The sequence below is a fragment of the Rhipicephalus microplus genome, unplaced genomic scaffold, assembly GCF_043290135.1.
Source record: "Rhipicephalus microplus isolate Deutch F79 unplaced genomic scaffold, USDA_Rmic scaffold_38, whole genome shotgun sequence".
Classification (NCBI taxonomy): domain Eukaryota; kingdom Metazoa; phylum Arthropoda; class Arachnida; order Ixodida; family Ixodidae; genus Rhipicephalus; species Rhipicephalus microplus.
In genome coordinates this window covers 3,710,001-3,725,302 of record NW_027464611.1, presented here as the reverse complement: position 1 = coordinate 3,725,302, position 15,302 = coordinate 3,710,001, and the positions used below count along the sequence as shown (strand labels likewise).

The 15,302-nt window shown below is 43.9% G+C and overlaps 1 protein-coding gene across 4 annotated transcripts in view; it reads right to left on the bottom strand.

The window, feature by feature from the left end:
* Positions 1-15,302, bottom strand: part of LOC142786893 (atlastin-3-like) — a 238,491-nt gene that overhangs the window by 54,213 nt on the left and 168,976 nt on the right. For 3 of the 4 annotated variants that reach the window (XM_075884591.1, XM_075884590.1, XM_075884592.1), the window contains exon 11: positions 9,064-9,162. The exons of the other annotated variant lie outside the window; for it this stretch is intronic. In XM_075884591.1, the coding sequence (XP_075740706.1) occupies positions 9,064-9,162 (99 nt within the window). The remainder of the gene's footprint in view (positions 1-9,063; positions 9,163-15,302) is intronic. 4 annotated transcript variants of the gene reach the window in all.

The window sequence follows — 15,302 nt, the reverse complement described above, 5'->3', positions numbered from 1 at the left end:
CACATCTGTTAGGCAAGAAAATGTCACTTTAAGTTTGCTTATTTGTGGTTAACCAAATGCGAAATAACCTATTCCGGCTTAATCCGCACTGTTTTGTGGCCATACTCTTACATTGAATTTACGATACGAACTGAATTACCTCGGAATGCCTAGTTAAGGATTACATTAGTTTGGATTAGCTTCATTTGGGCTAGGTTATTTCGCCTAATGACTATTGACCTATGCTCAGTCACTCATATGGCTTGGTAATTTCAACTTAGAAAATATTTCATCAAGATTGGCATAATTTCGATTAGCTTCATCTGGATTAGTGCGAATGGGCATAACGTGACCGTCTTTGTCATCCAACAGGCTAGACAATGCAAACTCCCTTCAAATAACTGAAATACGTAAAGACGTGCACCATCGAGGAAGATAAATTGAGGACAGAACAGAACTATCGCTACAGAAAGTTTCTTATATGCCCACCAAATTCACTTTTTTGTAACAAGCTTAATAAAAATTAGCCTAATTCGGTGTAATTCCCAATTTTTTTTATTGCGGCCATATGGTGTCATCCAACCTACTAGGAAATCTCATTTTTTTTATATTGAGAAGTCAGGGTTGCATTTTTGTAGTTGAGCCTAATCTAATTTATTCCAATTGGCTTAATGCGACCTTAAGCAATCACCCAAACAGCTAGTTATTCTTAATTCATGCATTTTTAACTTGTTCAGAATTAGCTAAGCCGGATTTATTTATTATGTTTATTCTAAAAAAACATAGCCTATAATCGGGGCTGATCTACCTCTTTGCTATCACATATAATCTTGTACTTGATTAGCGTGTTCCGACATTATTTTTACTAACCTTGCCGAATCCCACTTCGGACCCAACCTATCCTGAACCTAGTATATCAGTACAAATTGGTACCAACTAGCGTTAAATTGGCTTGCCCAAACTTAATTAGGCTGCGTTTTGCTCAGTTAATTAGACTCTTTAAAGCGCAACCTGCTTTCATACGACAGCTTATTTGGTATAAATGGGTGTCACGCACTATAGATTTCTATTCGTTACTATTTAGTTTTTTCATTATGCCTATTTACTGAGAGCTATATTTACCTTATATTGACCAATCTTATATGTATAAGGCTATCGGCAAGTTATCCGATGCATCTATTCCCTCCACACGGCTCAACGCAAAGCTTACCATCCTCTGTGTAAAAGCAGCTTCACGCTGTGATTATCCGATACAGCTATCACAACACAAACAAATGTTTTTTTTTAAACAGCGTGCTAACTGCCGGCGATTATAAAATGCATAGCCACGTGCTGGGCAAGTCAACAACTGCGCTCACACATGTTGGCGCTATCGGTCGAATGCCAACCACCATATTTCACTTGTGTATCCCAATTTTTTCTTCGCTCGTTCTTACAAGGGAAATGAAACATCCGCTGGTCTTTTGCGTGTTAGCTAGTAGACAGTGGCTCGCAGCAGCAAAATAGTGGATCCCAATACGCCAATGACCCCGTGCTTACAGCACCGTTTCCGCGCTAGTGTCTGGGACCCACCCGACACATTTAAACCCCTATGGCAACCAGGAAGTACGCAAACTTTCGAAAGGTGTCCTCACCATCGAAATAGAGGCACACGCAAATCGAGGCATTCTATTAGCTGTCTTTGCACAACGAACCCTCCCTAAACTAGAGGGTACTCCACTCCCCTGAGTGAACCCGAACGAAGGGTGACTTAGAATGGGAGCATTGGCACGGGCTTGGAAACAAAAGTATGGCTTATCTTTTTTTTTTATTGGGACAGCGATTATATTAACACCCTCGGCTGAAATTCGCCGCCGGCGACAGGGTCGGTGTCCGCTGCCATTTGCCGTACATTTAAACGCACTTATATAGATTATGAGGTCTTGGTTTGCATGACTATTTTTTTGGCTCAAGGGCCCGGCAGCCGACAGCTACGATGAACCAAGAATACACGAGAACAATAAGGATGCATGATAAACACATAATGATGATGATGATGACGACGATGATCATGTACATATAAAGAAGTTGGGTTTAATTTGCAAAACTAGAAAACACAATAAAGAAAGATATGCCAGAAAAAGAAACTTCGGTGCGTGGAGTCAAACGTTTGTTTCCCTAATTCTGAGTGAGTAACTTGAGCCACTCAGTCACGATGGAGCACATCCTCCAACATTAATCTGATAGATTCATATGTAATGTTTAACGTCCCAGAACCAATATATGATTATGACAGGCGCCGTAGTGGAGGGTTCCGGAAATTTCGACCACCTGGGCTTTTTTAACGTGCATCCAAATCTTGGCACACGGGCCTACAGCATTTTGGCTTCCATCAAAACTGCAGCCGCCGCAACCCGGATTCCATCCCACGACCTGCGCGTGAGCGGCCAGTTACCTCAGCCACTTGACCACTGTGGCGAGGCCCTCCAACTTTGAAACTGCTAGCAATTTATATCCACCACTTACCAATAGCGATCTGTAGAGAACTGTCGTGTTTTCAGCATTACTAACGAGAAGGCGCAATGAGCGCGCATCGCCAGATCGTCACGACACGGTGACGCGCGCTTATCTTGTGATGTGAGAATCGTACACCTTAGAATTTCACCGAAATGATTCTGTTGTAGTTACCGGGCACACAAATGTCAGTGCATTCACTGCACAGCCTCCGTTGGCGAAAAGAGATCACTTTCTAACAAGCAAAGAACTCGGACCTAATCACGTTCACCGGTACCTTCGGGTACGTTTTGTGTGTCATTTGTGTGTGAACGGGCACGTTTCGATCTGCTTGCCGTTCTTCGCGTGACATTCCAATTCGTTGTTATCGCATTATTATATGTGCCTTCGCGACAAAGTTGTGACTTTTTTAGGAATCGCTATAAGACAAAAGTAGAACGCGTCTTCACAGAGGTAGCTGAGCGTTTATTGTACACTGTTCCGCTGGAAAGACAAAGTAGTGAATGCTATAGCAACAAATTCAAATGTCACGTGATGAATGTCAAACAGCTTGAAACTTGCGGCACGCACCTCAAGCTGAAATCACGAACGAAATGAGCACACAAAGGACAGCATGAACAAGCGCACGTCCAGCTCGACACTTGAAGTGCGCTACCGAAACAGAAAGACGCACGAAACAAATAGCACCAAGTATAAGCAGGATGAGTGCGATCAGCTGTCGCGATTCTTACTTCTGGTTGTGTGAGCAGCACGCCTCTCCGTAAATGCGGCTGCGAAATTGATCGAGTCGACATTCGCACTCTCTTTATCCATTGTAACTTCGAAGGAAGCTTGTGCAAGAAGCACGGGAGGTGTAAAGCGCCCGAATCCCGCGATAAGCGATTAGCTTTGCGTGTCCAGAACAACACTAGCGGATATCACTTTCGCTTCTTATTTTTTCTTGTAGATACACAATTTCCATAGAAGAAATTCGCTGTTTGTGGCACCATCGTCATCATTTTGCGCATTTATGTTGAATAAATGCGCAAAGCCCTTTGTATTGTTGAAAGAGATCTCACGTTCGGCCTTTTGTAGACAACAACAGAACAATAGCATGTGGAAGTTATCGCTCTGTTTGTAAAAGAGAGTACTGAAGTTAGTTATATGTGTGGGCAAAAGTGAATATTTGTGGCTATTGCTTATTGCAGGTGAGCATGACGACAGGTGAGTGGTCAGTAGCGGTGTGCAGGGAAGACGAACGCCTCAGCGAGCACCTCCTGGTCTATTCAGCCCTACTTGGTGCAGCGATCGTTGGGACAAAACTATTTCTTGACTCTTAATCTAATCCTTCGTGATGCAGAAGAAATAACTCTGACAACGACAGAGAAAAAAAAAGACACGAGTTAGTCGTGCGGTTACGCAACGTTCAGCCTCGATCACCGTTAAGTAATGTTGAACACCAGCAATAAGGTAGGTAAGTAGGCAGACAAAGAGCCTACGCAGTTGCACATTGGTACCAGATGATTACTTCAAAGTGAGGTACCCCGGCCTTGATGTCTACCGTGTGAAGGCGAAAAGAACAAGTCCGAAGGGCACCTTCATCGGCTTCGCGATGATAATACGAGTACTATGCTTGAGGGTACAATGGCTGTGAGGACTCTCTCATGTTAAAACGTCACAACAGACTGTTTAAAATAGTACTACTCTTTTGCGTTACCGTATGACGCTTCCTGAAGGACTGTCGCAGCACCGCTTTAGGCTATTACCACACGCCAGAAGTCCTATAGCACTCTGAAACGCGGTTCCGAAAACACAGCGCGGTTTATTAATGCATCTCCGCCATTGTTCCAACTACTTCTTTTTTTCGCCTCAGCAGACTACCCACTACTCGCTTATGTCCCAAGTGTGTCGTGCCAGAAGAAGAAGAGAAGTATGCCACAGATAGGCCCTTCCTCCAGACAAGTGGCCGTGGGCACTTGAAGAAAAAAAAATGATCAGACGGAGCTTGTCAGAATGGGTGCCGGCTTGATTCTTTCAATGCTGATTGTGTCTTCATGCCCATTACGCAGGATTGTAAAATGATGCTCAGAACGCTTGATGACTGAGAAAGGACCGTCATAGCGAGGCTGAAGAGCACGGCAAGACGCATCGACATGAACAAAAACGTGTGAAGATGTCTGTAGGTTTGCCGGCAGAAAAACGTCGTTCTTAGTGTGAGCTGAAGTTGGTGATGCGCAAGTTTTGCATAAAGGTCCGCAGACGCTGGACGAAAGAAGATGGATTCGAAAAACTCTGCGTTTTAACGGGGCTGACGAGGTCACCAGGCAAACGGAGTGTGCAGCCATAAACCATGGCTGGCCGAAGTGTTAAACGCAGGCTGAGAAGCACGATGGGGAGGTGTGATACCCAATCTTTGGCGTGAGGATGCGAGGCGAGTGCTGTTTTTAGAAGACGGTGAAGTCTCTCCACTAAGCCATTTGATGCTGGATGATACGCAGTTGTGCGAATACGCGCACAACCCAGTAGAGATGAGACAGAGGTGAAAAGCGCTGGCTCAAACTGTCTGCCCCGATCAGTAGTCACCCTCAATGGTACACCAAAACGGCTAATCCAGGTAGCAAGAAAGGTACGAGCAACTCTTTCTGCCGTGATGTCAGGCATTGGAGCTGCTTCAGGCCACCTAGTGTACCTGTAAATACACGTAAGCAAATACGTATTTCCCCGACATGGAAGTAATGGCCCGACAATGTCCAAATGAATGCTTTCCAAACGTACATGAGGGAGAGAGAATTTTCCCCATGGAGGCTTGGTGTGCCCTTTCACCTTGATACGCTGACATGCTCTGCAAGTGCGAACCCAGTCACGAATGTTAGCGCGTATGCGCGGCCAGACATAGCGTTCAGCGACCAGATGTTGCGTAGCTCTTACACCTGGATGGCAGATGGAGTGGAGGGTGTCAAAAACAGCACGACGAAGCTGTGAAGGAACATAGATACGAGTACAGCTGTGTGATACATCGCACCAGAGCGTAACGTCGTTGTCGGGAAAGTTGACTTGTTCTAGTAGGAGGGAAGTAGAGGATTGGAGTCGTGGAAGCTCATCGTCTAATGCCTGTGCCTCCGCGAGCGAGGAAAATGAAAAGTCGGTGGTGCCTGTCGTGGCATTGATGGTAATACGACTGAGAGCGTCCGCTGCGCTGTTAAAGCTGCCTTTTACATAGCGTATGTCTGTGGCGAATTTGGCAATGAAATCAAGGTGTCGAAGTTCTCTAGGAGTGTGCGTGGCACTGCAGGAACGTAAAGCCGAAAGAAGGGGCTTGTGGACGGTAAGAATGGCAAATTGTCGCCCTTCAAGGAAGTACCTGAAATGCTTCACCGCAAGGTAGGCCGCGAGGAGCTCCCGTCCGAAAGTACTATATCGGCACTCAGTGTCGCGTAACTTGCGGGAAAAGAAGGAAATTCGAGCCCATGCACCATTGACCATTGATGAAGAGCGGCCCCAACTGCTTCTGAAGAAGCGTCCACCATGGGGCTAGTGGGAGCAGTTGGTGAAGGGTGTTGGAGTAGGGTGGCCTGGGCGAGCTTGGTCTTAACGGCGGCAAAAGCTTGATCCGCAACCGTGTCCCAGGGAAGTGCGGCTGACTCGGCTTGCGAAGTCGGGAGTAGTGCTTCCAGAGGCTGCAGCAGTGTAGAGCCTGTAGGGATGAAGCGGCGATAAAAATTGACGAGTCCGAGAAAACGTCGTAGACTGCGTATGGACGTGGGAGACGGGTACTTGAGGATAGCTTGAACCTTGTCAGGTAGAGGAGTGATGCCATCTTTAGTGATATGATGTCCGAGGAATGCTATCTCCGAGACTCCAAAATGACACTTTTCTACATTGATGACAAGGTCGTAATCACGCAGTCGAGTGAAAAGCTGACGTAGATGTGCCTTGGGCGTTTCAACGTCCTTGCTGGCAACGAAAAGATCGTCGATATAGGCGAAACAAAACGGCAAGCCCGTTGTGACTTCGTCTATAAAACGCTGAAATGTCTGAGCTGAGTTTCCGAAACCGAACGGCATTCTTAAATACTCACAGAGCCCAAATGGTGTAATTATTGCAGTTTTGAGGATTTCAGAAGGCTCAACGGGGATCTGGTGATAAGGTTTCACAAGATCAATCTTCGAGTATACAGTTGTGCCGGTTAAAAAAGCAGTACAGTCTTGAATACTGGGTAACGGATATCGATCTGGAATGGTGACTGCATTGAGAGCTCGATAATCACCACAGGGTCACCAGTCATTGTTCTTCTTGGAAACCATGTGTAGCGCCGACGACCATGAGCTTGATGACGGACGAATGATTTGCAACTGTATTATATGCTCAAACTCGTTGCGAGCAATTCAAAGTTTATCAGGGCCAAGTCTGCGAGAGCGGCAATGAACCGGTGGGCCTGTGGGAACGATGCAGTGGATCGCAGTGTGCTTGGGGATCTGATTCATGTGAGACTGCGTTGTTATTTCCGGAAACTCGTTGAACAGACCTGTACATGGTGACGCGGGCGGTTTCACGAAAGTGGGGTTTAGGGCCGTAGCGTGTGACAGAAAACCAGTGACCGATAAGCCGGTATAGCTATCCACCAGGCGACAGCGGTTCATATCCACGAGCAGATGAAAATGCCTCAAGAAATCAGCGCCTAAGATTGCGTAGCGTACGTCTGCTATCCAAAATAACCACTGCAGTTTCCTCTTAAGACCGAGATCAAGGGTCAGAGACTTCTGTCCGTAAGTTGCGATGACCGAAGAATTGATCGCATGTAAAGAAGGTGACTTTTAGCGAAGGTCAGTTTTGGACACCGGTCAGTTTTGGACGCTGGAATTATTCTGACGTCTGCTCCAGTGTCCACCAGCAAGCGCAGACCTGTGGTTTTGTCGGTGATGTGGAAGAGGTGGCTTGATGCTTGGCATTGATCTCCCGCCGCTGTTATTGACGATCGACCGGAGCGTTTCCTGTGTGCCAAGAGCAAGGTGGCACACATTTGCGAGCCTCGGCACGAAAACGGCGGTGATAATAGCATGTAATCTGCGGCGAAAAGCAGTGCTCGGGCAGGTGGAGGGGCCGTTGCGGAGCAGCCGACGTGAGAGATGGTCGATGTGGACGAGGCTGGTCATTTAAGTTGCGAATGCTCAGCAATTGCAGACGCAAGTTGGCGACTTCAGCTGCGAGATCTTTTACCGTTTCTCGAAGGGAATCTGCTTCGGAAATTGGAGAGGTGTGGGCAGCGTTTATGAATGCCGGAGCAACGTCAATCATGTCATTGGCCATTTCTGCCAGCTCCGACAACGGCTTATCCTGAGCTGGGACAAGAGCCATTCTCATGGTAGGTGGAAGACGCTGTAGAAACAACTCACGTAGTATGGATGTTTCCGAGCCGTCCGGCTGGTTTCCAAGCAGGTGCTGCAGGTGACGTAGAAACTGTGTGGGACGGTGGTCCCCGAGCTCTTCGTTGCACAGAAACTGCTGAATGCGCCGATGCTTAGGCGGAACGAGTCAATGAAGAAGAGCCTGTTTGACTGTCGTATATGGAGTGTCACCAGGCGGGCCCACGAGGATGTCGCGTATTTCGGCCATTGCCTCTGGCAGCAACACTTGAACGAGGAGCTCATGCTTGCGATTTTCTGACGTGATGCCATGAATGCGGAACTTGTTCTCGACTTGAATGAACCGTGAGGAGGGATCGGCAAGCCACAGCTGTGGTAGCGTCATGGTAGCAGTACCTCCAACAACACCCAAAGTGGGTACATGGCCGGGTGCAGTGGCAGCGGTACCAGGGCTGAGGCTGTCGAGATGCTCACGCTGCTCCATGGAAGGTCGCGTTCGTAGTCCGTGTCACCAATAAATATAGCACTCTGAAACGCGGTTCTGAAAACACAGCGCGGTTTATTAATGCGTCTCCGCCATTGTTCCAACTTCTTCTTTTTTTCTCCTCAGCAGACTACCCACTACTAGTTTATGTCCAAAGTGTGTCGTGCCAGAAGAAGAAGAAAAGTATGCCACAGCCCATAGGTTAGCTTCTCATAAGTTATTTTTTCTGGAATTGAGATATGTTAGATAGTTAAGCTTCTATCACAGTACTGGAACCTCTTCTGCTCATATGCAGCTACATTTCTTCTGGTTATGTAATAAACACTAGCACAGGAGCCACCTACCATCATTCTGTCTTAGACCCTATCCCAACCTCAGCATGCACCCAAAGTTTTCATCATAATGTTCAAGGGCCACTACTTGACAAGAACTGCTATATATGGTGTGGGTACCAAGTTTTCTCACGGCTGACAGTGTAGGCAGCTGAAGGCCCGTACACATTGTATATTTTCTGCGACTGGAGTAGAAGATGAGGGAGCCGATACGGCTAGATTTAGGTCGCCAGTGAACAAAACAACAGAACATAAAAGTTGAAAGTCTACGCCACCGTAGAGCCATATAAGGCGTTATAACCGACATGGCAAATGGCTTCATGTTGATTGCATGTCTACACGTCTAATTTTTATGTCACCATACCTTAGTTTCTGTTCCTTTTGAATAAGTAAAATGACATGAGAGGAAGTGCGAGATGACTCATGGACTCACCTTGCCAGAGGTAGCCGTAACATTTGGTACAAGTGATGTCGCTGAACACTCGGTGAGCTCCACAGAAAGCTCGCTGTCACTCCCGTTTTCGTTGTAAAGCTGCGCACATAGATTAGTCATATTGCAAACTCCAAACGTCGACACAACATTTGTTATGGCAATCAGTCATAGTAAACTATGTGGGCTTATAGCTAGGTAGGAACAATGATCGCTGTTACAGATTGTCGCTGCTATATTTGCTGAGTGGTGGTAGTAACGAAGACGTCTGAATCTTAAGTGATCGTTACCCTCTGCTTTTACAAATACTGCTTGTTAGAAAATTATCCAGACTCCAGAATGCCAACTGCCTGGTGTGGCTTCTAGATAGGAGCAATTATCGACCACAATTTTCATGCCCACAGTTCCTACGTAATCCCCTGGAAGAGTTTAAACACGGCGGAAATCTTGTAGACGGCCAGACTGCTTAGCGGTGTTGGCAACGGAAAAGACGTTTCAATCTTGAGTGATCGTTACCACCTGCTTTTGCAAATTCTCCTCGTCAGGAAATCAGCCAGACTCAAGAAAGCCAACTGCCTGCTGTAGCATCTACCTAGGAGCCATTATCGACCACGATTTCAACGCGCACCGTTCCTACGTCACCCCTGGACAAGTGAAAAGACGGTGGAAGTCCTATCGACGGACATTTGTTCAGCGGTGGTGGCCACGAAAAAGACGTCTGCATCTTCTGAAATTGTTAACTTCTGCTTTTGCAGGTTGTTTTTTTATTTCTCTGTTCACTGACTACAATAAACGTATTGCCACCAACGCTGATGCATCTATTGTACATTCTGAGCTGTAGTTTGTTTTAACCCCTGTGCCAGGTAAACAGACATGCCTGACTTTCGTTTGGTTTGAAGTGAGGCTTTTGTAGACTATGCCTTGTGTCGAACGTGCTCCGAGTGTAACTACGGTTATCATTTAGGTTCACGCTCGGGTTTAACGAAAGCTGCCTTCAAGTCTAACGATGACATGATAAAAAAAAACATGGAAGTGCCAGACATGCGTCGTCTCAGATGCTCGTAGCAATCAGTCTGGAGAGAAGGGTGGCTTGAGAGATAAAAAAAAACACCCAAAAAGTGCTCATTAAAATTAAGAAAAAGTTGGCTCCGTTATTAATCATCGAGAGCAGGGTTGATGCCCTTTTTTATGTCAAGTAAACTCTTGACAAACTGGATCACTCGATTGAGCACCAATCGGAACAGTACGACATGGGGCTTGCAGAAATGAAAAAGCAATCCGCTGAAATCGTAAGCCTTAAAGAGAAAGTTGAAATTGTGGAATTGACTAACATTGTGCAGCAAGTTTCCAAATTAAAAAAAAACAAGTGACTGCTCTCAAACAATACAGTAGACGACATAATTTAGAAATACAGAGTATGGCGGTTGTGGATAAAGAGAATTTGCTTGAAGGAGTCGTCAACTGGCTAATAAACTTCGCTTTCTTGCGCTTAACCGCACTGACCTTAAGGCGTTACACAGACCGCCAGCATAGCCTTGAAACAATCCCACTCTATTATAGCTCGTTTCACTTTACGTGATAAGTGGTTGTCCGAGAGAACTAAACTTAGAGATGCTAAACTTGCGGTTGAATTGAGAGACAATGTGACGCCGCAGAAATAAAAAATAGGCCCCATAACGGCATGTTACACTGCAAATGTCATCTAAAAACGATTGTCTTGCGCCTGAAGAGACTGAAAAAAAAAACGTTTATTTGATGTTCTGCGCAAAAAAAAATCGAACGACAACCGGCGCATTCAGCATGGTATGGCCGATGGCAGCGTAAAAAAAAATTGGTGAATAGCATTCCGGAGGCGCTGCGTTAGAGTGTCTCTAGCAGGCAGCAGAGGCAAACTAGCACATCAAGTCGCGTCACACGTGAAACACGAGCGCTATCTGGCAGTTACTTTGAAACAAAACTCGCGGCGTGCGCGCCCGTCTCGGTGGTGATAAGGTGCATTACGCAAGGCGACGCGCAGGCGCCATTACCGTGTCGCCTTAGCAAAGCGTTAGAAACACTTGCCTTTTCGTGCAAGCATTGCATAATCAGCGCAGCTTCATAGGCGCTATGGCCCTTCTAATTACTTATGCATGGCCTACCTAGTAATAAGACGCACGCACAGACTATTGACGTGTTGGTATGGTGCCTCAGTTATGTGCAATAATTGCTCTTTCTTTGACAATCACCCAAGTGTGAACGCTAAAGCTTGAGCAATATTGGTGGGCGCTCCGGATGAAGTCCACCGTTTGAGGTATCGTTAAAAGCGGACAAACAGACAATTATACAGACAGACAGGCAGACAGACAGACAGACAGACAGACAGACAGACAGACAGATATACCAAAATTTTTGCGTCGAAGGTCCCTAAGATGAACTATCCTCTTAAAAAAATTCTCTGGATGACGAGGGCAAAGGCCCGAGAAATGAACTTCGATTAAGTGAGGCAGAAGGATGCGAAACAATTCGTAGATAAAGCTTCTGGCCAGCGTGCGTGGTGCACCGAATGCGAAGCAGATCTTGATAAAATCGCTTGAACGCATATACCTGCGCCGCTTTATTGCTCTCCTTTTATGGCATTTTTGCTTCGATGGCTGACTACAGCAAGATTGTGCATCACGATGTTTCTTCGTAAAATTCTTCAGTACATAACGTGAGCCGTGAACATTATAGCATGCCTGTTTTCCACGTAAATATAAGAAGCTTGAAGAACAAACCACTAAAAATTGATCGATATTTTAGTCGCTTGACTACAATTTTAACTTCATTGCATTTACGGAAACTTAGTTTCAGAATGATCAGGATGTTGTGCACTTTTCGGGTTATAGATCAGAAGGTGTCTATAGATCAAATTGTAGAGGTGGAGGAAGCTCTTTGTATATAAACGATGGCATTACTTATGATGTGCTGGGTGTATTTTTGCGTGTTACCACAAGTTATGAATCCGTTGTTGTGAAGAGCGTAAGAACAGTTACTGCTTGGGTTTACCGGCCCCCTTCATAAGATACTAAACCCTTATTTGAATATAGTACTTTCCTGTTTGGATACATCTCTTCAAAAATGTCGCCTAATGTTGTTGGTGGTGATTTTAATAACAATATATTGAGAAACACTACACATGAGATCAATAATTTAACTTGATCGAATCATACTCCTGTGGAAATCTAATATATTCGCCAACTAGAATTACAGGGTTAGGTGAAACTTTGATTGATCTTTGTGCTACCAGATTTGATAAAAGTGACGTTACTTCTGGAATTTTCGCGAGCAATTTGGGTGACCACCTACTCATTTGCTGAATATTCCTGCTCCAAAATACGTTGAACTGCTCCTGTTCCTTATCAGAGGTTTGATGAACCATCACTCTCTGCTTTTCACTCAATGACCGAGCTTTTCGACTGGACAAACGTTAAGGAAGAAAACCCAAGCTTCTCATACGACAGATTCCTGCTACACGTCAAGTGTTGCTACGTGGAAGCTTTCCCTAAACTTTATGCCTAAATACACAAAAAAGTAATAAACTATGGGTAAGAAAAGAGTTACGTCGGAGAAAATTAGGCCCGAGATATCATGCACCATCAGTTTATTAACCTAAAATTTAGCGCTTCTTCACGAGTATAAAGATGTGAGAAGCAAGTTAAACTCTGACCTCAAAAAAGTTCGGGCTGAATATTTTAAAAACAGATTCCTTGCTGTTTCCGATGACCCCAAAAAAGGTTCGGAACTCATTACGTTCCCTATTTGGTCAAGAACAGAATTGCATTTCTAGTACATTGGTGCCTTATGGTGTCTCATGAGGTAAAGATGCTTTGTTAGATAGATTCAATTTATACTTTTTAACTTCAGGTACATATTTATCTTCCGCCAAGTGATTAGTCGTTGAAACATACATAACTTCATGTTGTAAGAATCCTCTATTTCTATAGCCATGTAGTGAACTGGAGATCTACTCTTTTCTTATTAGGCTAAACAAAATATTGGTGCCAGGAACGATGAAATTAAAGTTATGTCAATAAACTTCGTTGCCAATTTACTTGCTGCACCTTCACAACATAATTTTAAGGGAGCCCAAGTTAAAACCAACTTCCCAGCAGCTATGAAAACTGCGAGGGTAACAGTGTTACACAAAGGAGACTCTATCAGTGATTTGAATATTTCCCACCCGATATTTGTGTTACTCTTATTCTAGAAAGCGTTACAAAACGTAATAAAAACAAGGATAACCAAGTTTCTAGATGTTCATAAAATACTTGTCGGTGAGCAATTTTGCTTTCGAGCGAAAAAGTCTACATAAATGGAAATATTTGGCGTAAGAGATCAAATCGCTAAAAATATAGAGTGCAAGTAATTCACCCTGCAATTATTTTTAGATTTTTGAAATGCATTCGGCTTGATTAAGCATAATATTTTGTTTAAAACATTCCTCATTATGGCAGTATAGGTATGGCTTTTGTGTTATTTTGTAGCTAGTTAACAGACAGATTACAATATACATGTGTTCACGGCGATATATAGCAATTAGAACAATAACTCTAGATGTGCCTCATGGTTCTATGCTGGTACCTCTAATATTTAATGTTGATATAAAAATTTCCGGAGCCCTCCACTACGGCGTCTCTCATAATCATATAGTGGTTTTGGGACGTTAAACCCCACAAATCAATCAATCATTAATGTTGATATAAATGATATCGTTCACGTGCCAGTGGTTTCTTCTACCGTTATGCAAGCATACGATACAGGCTTGTTCTTCTCTTGCCGCTGTTTAAAAGATCTGGCGAAGAAAGCGAATGATTGCCTGGTCTCACTTTGTTAATAGCTATATTAGAACCAACTGCAATTTGATGTTAGATAAACTGAATTTATCTTATTTAGAAGCAGCAAGAACAAGTTAGAAGATTACAAGATTTTTTTTTGATTAAAAAATGAAATCCAACCAGTCCTCTTCTTTAGTTTCCGGGTGTATATTTTAATGAGCACCTCAGTTGGGCACATCAAAATAATAAAGAACATGCCAATAAGTCTCGATCACTTTCTGTTTTAAACAAATTTAGGTGCCTAGTTCCAAAATTGGTTGAAGCTTCAGCTATTTTGTTTTTTAGGTAATTCCTACTTATATTGCTGTACTTTCATTTGGCGTACTTCAAAAACCAATCTAGACAGATTGTTTGTTATACAAGAAAGGTTTGTACGATAATAGGAAACCTGCAGCCTAGAGAACAACCTTTTCCATTTTTACAAGCTTTAGAAACCATTCCAAGCTTCAGAAACTAACTCTCTAGCAATTATACAATCCTAAACACAGCTTATATGTCAATAATGAATTAAGAAACACCGTTAGCACTTATATGAAGCATGACTACGCAAGCCATACTCCCACCGATGCTTTGATCGTTTTCGATTGCCTTTATTTGGAACAACCTATGATAAGCAAACATCATCATATCAAATACCTTATCTACACCACAAAACAGCTATATTCGTGAACTTTTAGAAGAATAATAAAACAGCGTGAAGAAAAAAGTTAAGCTGTACTTCTTTTCTTGTAGCCAGCCATATTTGTGTTATTTATTATATTTATTTCTTTTGCCTCTTTCCTACTCTTTTATATTTGATGGAAGGTGCTCGTTTGTTTTTTTTTTGAAATGTATCTGTTGTGGTACTTAGTAATTCTGTCTGAAATTTTTCATGGTGTTAGTTTTACCTATATATATGTATAAGGGAAAGAAGTGTATACCTAAGGGCTCGTTCTTCCGTGTTTTGACACAACATTATTGAGTTCTAACAGAAAATTATGCAAAAGAATGTATATGGGAAGCTAATTAAACCAATATAATGTAATTGAGAAGAAAGAAAAGGGTGGGAACCAATAACTTGCCGTGAGCGGGAATCGAGCCTACAACCTTTGAATAACGCGATAAATGTTCTACCACTGAGCTAGCACGGCGGCTATTCCCTCGGCCACTTTATTAGGTTTATCTGTGAATTTAAACGTAGTATTGTCAGTCAGCGCCACCTGTAGCCTTGGCGGTGAGTGTGGAACACTCTTTAATGAGCCTGTATGGCGTCACGTACCACGTGAAGTTATTACGAGATGGCAGCTGACCAATAGGCTCGCGTATACAACCTAACAGCACCAAGTCTCTCAGTGCGAGACCCTCCTTAATGAATTTAGGGAAAGATGTGTATACCTAAAGACTAGCTTT